General features: G+C 37.9%; 1 protein-coding gene across 4 annotated transcripts in view; it reads right to left on the bottom strand.

Annotated features, from left to right (window-relative positions):
* Positions 1 to 3631: 3631 nt before the first annotated feature.
* RGS17 (regulator of G protein signaling 17) overlaps positions 3632 to 10522 on the bottom strand; it is a 73682-nt gene continuing 66791 nt past the window's right edge. For all 4 annotated transcript variants that reach the window (XM_027733848.2, XM_027733847.2, XM_027733852.2 and 1 more), the window contains exon 5: positions 3632 to 7113. In XM_027733848.2, coding sequence (XP_027589649.1) covers positions 6925 to 7113 — 189 coding nt within the window. In that variant the 3' untranslated portion in view covers positions 3632 to 6924. The remainder of the gene's footprint in view (positions 7114 to 10522) is intronic.

Below are 10522 nucleotides of genomic sequence, written 5' to 3'. Positions count from 1 at the left end.
ACCTGCAAGGCCGCATAGGTGAAAGGGGGAAGTTGGAGCTGTGGCTTTGGATATCCGGGTTACTCTTACAGACCTTCTCCTATCCCTTCAGGAGAAGTTTTCAGAATTAAAGTACCCTGAGGAGGAACATGCAAATACTTGTGGAAGGATGCCTCCACGGTGAAAGCACGTGCAAAATTAAGCACTTAGAGGAAATTTTAGAGGAAGAAAGAAAAGGCAATTCAAAGTGCCTTCGCATCAGAAATTAGTGATGAGACTAAAAGACAACCTGTTCACAAAATAGAGATCTGGGCACAGTCTCATATGTCGAAGTTTTAAATGGGAAGGCAGTGAGGATGTAGTCATTTAGTAACTCTGACGTAATGGATGCTGTGGGATGATCTGGACAAATTCCTTCTGATATGCAGATTGAGTGGCATAGTAACCTTGTTTCAGATAACGTCATTAATGAGATTCTTGGCTAAACTCAAAACAGTTTGGAGAATATACTTTATTATAAAAATGTGCAACTATCCATAGAACTTTATTAGGCAGTATTTTATATTACAATCATTAGAGGAGTCAGAGTTGTGTCCTTGCCTTTCTTCTGTCCTTGTTCATGTCTTAATAGAACTAGGTAATCATACCTTACAACTAAATTACACTGATGGAATAACTGTAACTTCCATATGATACATAGTAAATTGTTATTCTCATGAATGTAATATCAAAAGCAAGAGTAATGCTTGCACACTTAAGTAGTTTTGGTAGTCAGACATGAAAACTTGGAAGTTTTTGTTCCATGATGGAAATCCAAGGGCAGTACAGCCAACATGAGAATTTGTTATTCAGAATATTAAACATTTAAATGAATGGTTGGAAAAAATATTTTCCTATGATTGTAAATGCACCATTTTGGACAAGGTTTATTGGCAAAATACACTGTAACAATAGTTTATAAGTAAAAATCACAGTCAAAGACCTTTGTGGAGAATGCAGTCTGTGTGACTAGTCTGGTGCTGATAAACAGCATTGCTTATGAAATCTCACCAACTGAAAGATTCCCTTGCACCCACTGCTGCCTGACCATGAAGCTCCTTGAAGCCTTTTTACAGAAGGGTAAAGGAAAAATGACCAAATTTGTGCATTTAATAAATGAAATATTTTAGTGTTCTGCAATAGTGAATCATAGAATAGAATCGTAGAATCAACCACGTTGGAAAAGACCTCTGAGATCTTCAAGTCCAACCCTCGATCTAACACCACTGTGGTTACTAGACCATGGCACTAAGCGCCACATCCAGTCTCATCTTAAAAACCTCCAGGGACAGCAAATCCAACACCTCCCTGGGCAGCCCATTCCAAGGTCAGATTAGTCTCTCTGTAAAACATTTCTTCCTGATATCCAGCCTAAGCCTCCCCTGGCATAGTTTAACACCATGCCCTCTTGTCCTACTGCTGGTTGCCTGGGAGAAGAGACCGATGCCTACCTGGCTACAACCTCCTTTCAGGTATTTGTAGAGAGTGATGAGGTCTCCACTGAGCCTCCTCTTCTCCAGGCTAAACAACCCCAGCTCCCTTAGCCTCTCCTTACAGGACTTGTGCTCGAGTACCTTTACCAGCCTTGTTGCTCTTCTCTGGACCTGTTCCAGCACCTCAATATCCTTCCTGAACTGAGGGGCCCAGAACTGGACACAGCACTCCAGGTGTGGCCTCACTGGTGCTGAGTACAGGGGAAGAATCACTTCCCTGGACCAGTTGGCCACACTGTTCCTGATCCAGGCCAGGATGCCATTGACCTTCTTGTTCACCTGGACACATTGCTGAGGCATGTTCAGCTTCCTGTCAATCCAAACTCCCAGGTCCCTTTCTTCCTGGCTGCTCTCCAGCCACTCTGTCCCCAGCCTGTAGCGCTGCAGGGGGTTGTTGTGGCCAAAGTGCAGGACCTGGCACTTGACCTTTTTGAACCTCATCCCATTGGAATCAGACCATCTCTCCAGCTTGTCCAGGTCTCTCTGAAGAGCTGTTCTGCCTTCCAAGGAGACCAACACTCCCCCCAGACGACAGTTTTACTATTGTGTGAACCCTGCTTGTGAAGAGAAGTATGGAAAACTCAGGAAATTTAGAGTAAGGGGGGATTTAATGTAAAGCTTTTGAAAAGAAAAAAAAATCAATCACTGATGGTCAGCCTTTGAACTGTATCCCTGTTTTAAACTGGAAGGATGGATTTCCACAGTGTGAGTTCACAGACAAAGGAAGGGGCAAAATCTGGGTTTTGGTGTAATGTTAAATAATATGCAGACAATGTTTCTTTTAGGTTTTTGTCAGATGATTTTGGCACCATTATTGTTTTGTTCTTTCATCCCACAAACATCACTTCTACTGATGGTAGAAGTATTCAGGACATACATGAACAGGGCTGATGTTCTGTCATTGCAAATGTACTCAGGGTATTGGTGAGCAGGACTGCACCTTTGTCACTGCATCCAAGTCTCCGAATGTGCTACCATGCTACCCTTCTCAAAAAACAACAGCATTATGGCCCGAGAACAAAACCTATTTTGAAGTTGGTAGTTAGACAAGGGTCAAGTTAACTCGGAGCAGACGTTGCAGCTGCCGATGTGCAACCTTAATTTTTTGCTTTGTTGGATTTGATAAGGACTGTTAAGGCTCTGTTGGCTGGGTTAATGATGCCAGGAGCAGGCTCACAGACATTGTGGAGGTGGGAGGTTTGCTCCTGGTGGTATAGGAAGTTGCTAAAGTTAGAGATTTTCTTGAATCAGCTTTGATTGCTTTTGAATTGGTATTGTGGAATGCTTATATTAAATGGCTTTCAGAAGCACTTACTGCATATAGAAGATGCAGGTTCCTGAGCAGGCTCAGGCCATGATCAGTCCAGCAAGCTGCACTTATTGAAAAAGCTCCCCACCTATTTTTAGATACTGGTTCCACAGACAAATGCTCCTTGTGATCAAATTTGCTGCCTAGGAAAGCAAATTTGGCATCAGGTGACAGCTTAAACCCTGGCTGTTTAAAGTAGAGTGTAGTTGTCCTTTAGTTGCTTGGTTTAGATCACAGACACTTTAGCATGCCTTTAACTTAAAACAGAGCTATTACTAGCTCAAATCTGGTTTGTGTCCACTCTCTGTTGTCCTGTGAATGGACCATGTGGACTCCACAGGTACTCAAGTGAGTTGTGGACAGGCTGTGGACCTGGAAGCACTATGGCCACACTTCCATGCTACTGAGCAGTCTGGAACTCAGTTGGTTGACCTGCAACCCAGCCGCCTGTGTCACTGGCCTGTCTTTTCTCCATCATACCTTTAGTCTCCTTAATACCATATGTGCCTTCAGTCTAATTTGAATACTCATGATACTACCCGTGGGTTTTGCTTTATCCTGGGTATCCCAAACTACTTTCAGCTCAGTTATGTGAAAGCTCAGTTATGTAAACAGCTAGGTTGAACACATGCGTAACACAATATAGATTCTTTTTTTTTTTGAAACCTAAAGATCATGTGCTCTGCTTATTTGTGGCTACTTGGCATTAGGCATTATTTGACAGAAATATTAAACACTGGGCAAAAGTGACAAAAACAGAACTCACTTTCTGTAGTGCACTTGCTATATACATTCTCATGAAAAACTGAAATACAAGTTAAATACATACTTATTTTATTCCAGGCTATAGAATAAGTGTATTTAGGCAGTTTTTCAAAGTGTATTGTACACTGCATGCACAATAAATCAGTTTAATAGGTTGACTGTTTTACAATTTGTGTTCAAAGAACTGTATGATAGGCAATGAAATCATGTTACAGCATGACTTATTGTCCATTTGGACTACATCCATTTTGTTATAAAGAAATTTTGGGAAATCCAAACTGATAAATGAAATATATATTAAACATTTTAATATCAGCGTTTGCTCCAAGAAAGAAACTTCACATACTATATTCAATTTTTAAATCCCTCCAAATAGAGGATTTTAGACAATAAATTTTGAACGTGATTTCATTGCAGTATTACACTGAAAATTGGTGTAATATTTTTCAAAATGATGTCACAGTTTCCAAATACAGATTTTGGAATTTTATGCTAGAAATCAAGATAATATTTCAGGGCCTGCACATCTAGCTTTAAAACTGTCTTGAAAGGATGACTTGTTCATGTTGACAAGAACTTCTACCTGTGTGAAATATCTTATAAAGATAGCTAATGACTAGCAGGTCACCATCAAATAGTAACATTGAGAATATTCAAGTCTACATTTGTAAAGACTTATGCATGCAGTTTTGTCTCTTACACATTGTTTAGATGTGTGGACTAAATGTATTGTGCCTCAAACACCAACAACTCAAAATTACACTATGTAAATATATACATATATGATGCTGTATATGTTTAGTACCACAGTAAATATAACTGTAATCAAATGATACTAGACATATGTAGGACCATAGTTAAATTCTAAGTAAGAAAAAAGTCAGAGAAATTCAGTATTTCACAGTAGAAGGAGGCAGTGCTTTCTCACTGAATTTTCCCCCCTCAGGACTTGTAAACATCATAGCTCTTATTCTATCAGTATAATAATTGAATATTTTATTCATAATGGTAAATAGCTAACCAACATGAATAAAGTTGTCAAAACACAGTAACACTTTCAGACAAAACAGGTATTTATTAAAAGAAACATTTATAAATATTTTGTCTTGCATTTTAAACTACATTTTCATAAATAACAATATTTAAAAGTGCTGAATATGGTAGGATAGTCAGCAACGCCACTGTAAACAGATTTGTTTTCCACTTTGCAGATATTTTTTTTTCTAGATCCCATTTTGTCAAACACTACAACAGTTAAAATATTTGCATAGGGAATAGAGAATAGCCCTTTTAATCATCTCCTGAATTCTTTATAAATTACAAAACCAAATGAGTTTAAGAAACAGTTTGTTAAATTGTTCGTATATATATCCAAAAAAAGCACACAGGTTTCAAGTAAAAAGAATGACTAAAAAATTCCCCAAACTTGCTATTTGAAGCATGTTCAATAAATTAAGAAAATGAGAGGTAGTAAAACAAAGGGAAAAAAAGAAGCCCCAGAAGACAAACTAAGACCTGCATCCTCCCAGTTACTGTATCACTGCCTTGGCAGCAGCGGTTCCCGCCAAAGAGGGCATCAGAGGCTGCCCGAGGGGACTAACTGGGTGGTTGGAGCCAACTGTGCTTGGGCTAGATTCCACTCAAGGACACAACTGCCAGATCTGCCAGTCCAATCAAAAGCAACAGGCTTATGCCATGTTTAGTCCTACGTAAGTGAGAAGAACCTTGCCTCTTAAGTCTTAGTATAGTATTAAATATATATATGTGTATATATATATATATACACACACATATGTACGTATATGTATTTAGCAAGTATTCAAAGACATTTCTTGGTATATCTTTAGCAGTTTATGAGAGATGCTAATGCTCATTTTGCTTGTGTATGGTAGGTATGAGGATAGGTTTTTTGAAGTTCCAAGTCACTGTCTCTTTAAACATCAAAATGTGTCCTGAAATGGGACATTTTTTTGATAAAAAGGCCAAGCAAACACCTATTAAAACCACCATGGCAGCCAAGTGATGGGAGTACTATGCTGCCTTACCTCTGATTAAGGGCTCAGTACAGGATTCTTTACCCAGGAAAGACACCCATTGCATTTCCATAGGCATTTTGCTTGGGTAAGATCTGTAGGTTTAGGAGCCCTTGAAGTTTGGTTTAGTATTACTCTCCAAACCCCTTGTTTTCAAGGAGTTATTCAAAATCAATGAGGCTAGAAGCTAAGTCTTCTTTAACCCGCCACCTCGTAAAACATTACTTTGTTTAAAAACATTTTTTACCAGATTTAGCTTTCAAAAAAAAATCTTACAGGACAGATGCAATTCATCAAAAGGTTCTAAAATGCTCTAAAATGCTACATGTAGGCAATCTTTTATTAAATTTCTTTATTCAAAAAACTAAATTATCAAGCTCTTTGTGTTGTTTTTTTGTTTTGTTTTGTTTTTTGCTGAAGTACATACATTATACAACAGTGTTAGAACTGGATAGCCAGTCTTTAATAAATCAATTACAGTATCTGACATCTGAAATGTACATTGAAAATCTTTGTTCTTTTAACAATTTAACAACATCAGCGCATAGATTTTGTCACCCAGATATGGATCCCTTTAAGTAATTTGTGCTTTTTTTTCTTTTCTTTTTTTTTTTTTTTTTTGACATTGCAAACTCTGTAATGAAAATGCCACAGTTTTGGCAGTGAACAACCAGAGAAATCCTCCACTTGATTTATTTTAAATAAACAGTGATAAATAGCTCTTTTTCTCTGTACAGAAATATTGGCTTCAAAAAGTCAGCGTATTGTACTCAGTAGAGGATATTGAGTAATGCTACACCTTAAAAATTGGCTTTTTTCAGTTAGTGATGTTAAAAAATGCAAGCCTCTTTCTGGTTTGCTGCAATTGTATCTATGTACCATAGGACTGTATTGCACAAAAAAAGTCCTTAAATACAGATATAATTTATGTTATTGGATTAAATATTGCAACAACTAAGTGGTAAGTGAAGCAGTTTTACCTTGCACATGCAATGTGAGGATACACAAGGAGACTGTTCATAAAACTACAAATACATCATTGCAATCTTGACTGCAGTAGGGTGAAAGGAGTGTGAAACAAATGTATTTTGGCAAATCCATTCTTCCCCTCCCATGCCATCTTGAGCAAGGAGGACCTTGGTAAAAATGTAGACAGAGATCATAATATGTATTTGTTTTCTTCACAGTAGCCTGAGTAGTGCTAAACTGTAGTTCTCCAGGAACCCAGCTCCAGATGTTATTAAACTACTTTTCTTCCATCCCACCCACCCAAAAAAAATCAAGTTATTTTGTTTGAAAATTAAAACTAAGTTTCAGAAGTAGAGCCTGTAATACTTTCAACAAGAGACTTATAAATCTGAGAGTTCAAAAACCTTGGAAAAGAGTCTCTGTGCATTAGGGTGTATATCTGGAGCTGGGCATCTTCATACATGTGAGGGCTGGGATCCAACAAGTTTCTGTTGATCACTTCTCTCACCCGGGAATCAAGACTAACCTGAAGAAGATAAGAACAGAATAATATTAAGCAACAATATTGGAAAAGCTGTAATATGTATCTTTTTTCCTCATGGCTCCGTTGAACATGCTGACTTTATCAGTTTATTTAGGTGATGCTCTGTGCTTCTTTCAGAGCCATCACACAATTACTGTGTAATGCACTGAGACCATCAACCCTATTTCAGTTTTGACTTGATCTTAGCATCCATCTTAAAATCTGTGCAATGAAACACAGTTGTATAACAGATTAAATGCAGTGCAACTAAACTGAGCTCTGCAGTAACCTGAATTTTCCAAAATATGCTATTTTACCCTAAAAAAATAATTTTTATGTACTTAAAATTATTTCTCTGAAATTAATGTTGAATTACTCTCATTCAGAGGGCTGAAATGCTTTTTTTGTGGTTTTGTTTTTTTCTTTTTTTTTTTTCCTGAGCATTTGTGGTTAAGCTTTTAGAAGCTTTCTATTCATCATTCTCACCTGGCTGCCTACAGTTTTTTGCCATTTTTTTCAGGCACTACTCTTGTTCCTCACAAATTACCCAGAGTTTTTATAATTTTTAGTGTTAGTCTTCCCATTAATACTAACTATTTCAGGTTTATTTTCTTTTCAAGACTATTTAATATCTGGTAATTTATACTTTCAGGATATCATATGTCCATATTGAAGTTGTTAGCAAATTTCAGTTTTAGCTTCTCATTTACTTACAATTTGTAATGAACTGCTGTGTCTAGGCAGAAAAGGACATATTATGCTTGGGATGAATGCACAGATGATTTTAGCATATCATTTAGAAATTTGAGTGGATGTACAGCTTATCCACAAAATGCTCTAAAACCCAGCAAATTAATGCCTTCTGGATTAAATAAAATGACAGTAGCAGGAAAGCCCACTGGGACCAGCAAGGTTTACTCAGCTAAGAAGAAAAAGGCTAAAATACTGAGCAGAGAAAGGCCAAGCAGAGATTAGTTAAGCTACTGTGATATACACCAAATTGCAATCTGGCCCTGCTACTCTGCAGCCATACAAAAAGACATTCATAGTGCCTGAAGGATTGAATTCAACCATGGAAAGCTCCATGTACTAAGATACCTTGACATATGAAGGACAGTAGCTAGGATGAAAACTGAGAACATGTTTGCACGTGTGAGTTTGTGTCCTTTTATATGTGGTGAAGCAAAGTCTTTGAAACACACTGCTGTGGTGTGATACGGTATGGTACAGTATGGCACTGAGAAGTAAATATACATTTTCAGTATATCTTCAGTACCAACTGTAGAATCTGGCATTGTTGGTTTGTTGGCATATTGGAAGATGTTACTGACACAGGAGACAAGCTCTTTCTCTTCCAATATTTGCTGTTACTTGGTTATCAGTCACAAAGTACAACTATGATGCAAATGAACTGCAAGTAAGCTGTTACCTATTCATGCTAGGAAACTGTACCTATTACTCAAATACACTATCTCTGCAGAACATTCATTACACCTGCCCTACACACGCTCTCCAAGCACTCATTGCTGCACCTGCAAGCAGCACCCCAGGATGCAGCAAGCGTCCCTCCTGTCCCGCTCTCAGATGGATGGGCAGCAAGTGGTGCTCTGTCAGTGGCTATGAACAACCTCTTCGCTTTCCCACCCTGCTGCTTCCACTCCTGGTTCTAGCACAGCAGCCCTACAGCTACATGAATTAAGGAATCTGAAAGTGGTATTTCTTTTTTGGGCTGTTTTCTGATTGAATTCACTGTTTAACTAAGGTATCTGTGCAAGCAGACTGGGTGGCACAGCAGGAACAAATGGACCAGTGGAATTGCTCAGCAATGACTGCGTGCAGGGATGTAGTGCTGAGGTAGTTTCAAGTGGCAGTGTTGCATCCATGCATCTTCAGAATTTATTTGAATAGATTTCAATCCCAGATCATTGCATTTCTGCAGCACAGAAATGACACACTAAGATTTAAGCAATTCTCCCCCCACGCACAGGCACATGTATTTATATAAAAAAAAAAGTTTGTGCAGGTAACTAACTGGCTATTCAATATCATATATAACAGTTTGGATTAAAAAAACCCAAACAAAACCTCAAATTTGACAGGTTGGTGGGGTTTGGGGCCATTGAGCATAGTAAAAGTTAATAGGACTTATAGAATGAAAAAAAATTAATTATGGAACATTAATTTGCATTGTATTTCTTCAGTGACTCACTAAAGCCAGATGGCAAAATTAGTTGGAATTACTAAAGGTATTTTCTTGATGAACAGATGAATACAAGGTTGTCTGTTTAGACCACCAAGACCTTCAATAACTTCATCACTGCCTCAATAACTTCATCACTGAACGAGTGATGCTAAATATTTCAGCTCTTATGCCGAAAGGTAACATCTGGAATGGGATGCCTGGATGAAAAGAACTTTTCAGCTCCCATGCTGTTCTAAAGCACTGCAAACAGTTCTTGTTTGCCTCCTAAGATTTCAGTATGGGCAGGAGAAAATGGATTGATGAGATCTGCACACACACAGTGCACCAAGTTAGTGCACCCTTAGTTAGTGTTTGAATTTTAACTGCTGGTTGATCTTAGCTTAAAAAGACAGCTGAGCATTCATCACATGTATATGTAGTAAAGATATTGTATTAGAAGAAAGACTTATTATTAGCTTGCTGTATTGATAGTAGTATCTCACTCAAGGCAAAAGTAGACACTATGGCACAACAGAAGATAATGGAGCTCTAAATTGCTGTTGGCTTCATTCATATGAAGTCGCAAAGTATTCTTGAACACAGTGCCAAAGTAAAATGTAGGAAGCAAGGTCCACAGTGAGCATAAATTAGCCATTGAGTAGGAAGTCAAATGCAATGCACAGAGACAAGGCAAATGTGATAAAGGTACATTATGTGGCCTAAGAAAGACTCTTCCATAGTGCTTTTATATTTATGTATCTCTGTATTCCAAAGCATTGTTTAATAGGGCATGCTTTTTCTTTACTCTGGGTGAAGATAATTTCAAAATGTCTATTTCAATTAAAGGGTTGAAGAAAATCTAATATAATTTCCTAGATATTATATGTTTCATTGGAGAAAGTACGTGGTCTTCATTTTTGGACTTTCACGTAGGAATAACAAGAGCAAATTTGGATTTTCTCCCAAACAGCTGTTGCAGCACATAACTCTATAAGGATTCTGATTTAAATTCCTTAATTTTGGTGCCTTTTCTCCAGAAATCCATTTGTATTACTTACCTCCTCTCTCTGGCAGATATGTGGCATTACTGAAGATGCATACCTATTTCTCAGCCTTCTCTTACTGGAGTTTCTTGAGTTTCTTCTTATAGAGAACTTAAATGTGTTGTGGTCAGTGATACTAAATGACCCAGCACCTGTGTCTCTACTTTTTCTGTCCCTTCCTTTCCTG

The sequence above is a fragment of the Pipra filicauda genome, unplaced genomic scaffold (genome assembly GCF_003945595.2).
Source record: "Pipra filicauda isolate LSUMZ 115617 unplaced genomic scaffold, ASM394559v2 scaffold42_size3861933_pilon, whole genome shotgun sequence".
NCBI lineage: Eukaryota > Metazoa > Chordata > Aves > Passeriformes > Pipridae > Pipra > Pipra filicauda.
This window is presented reverse-complemented; position numbering and strand designations above follow the sequence as displayed.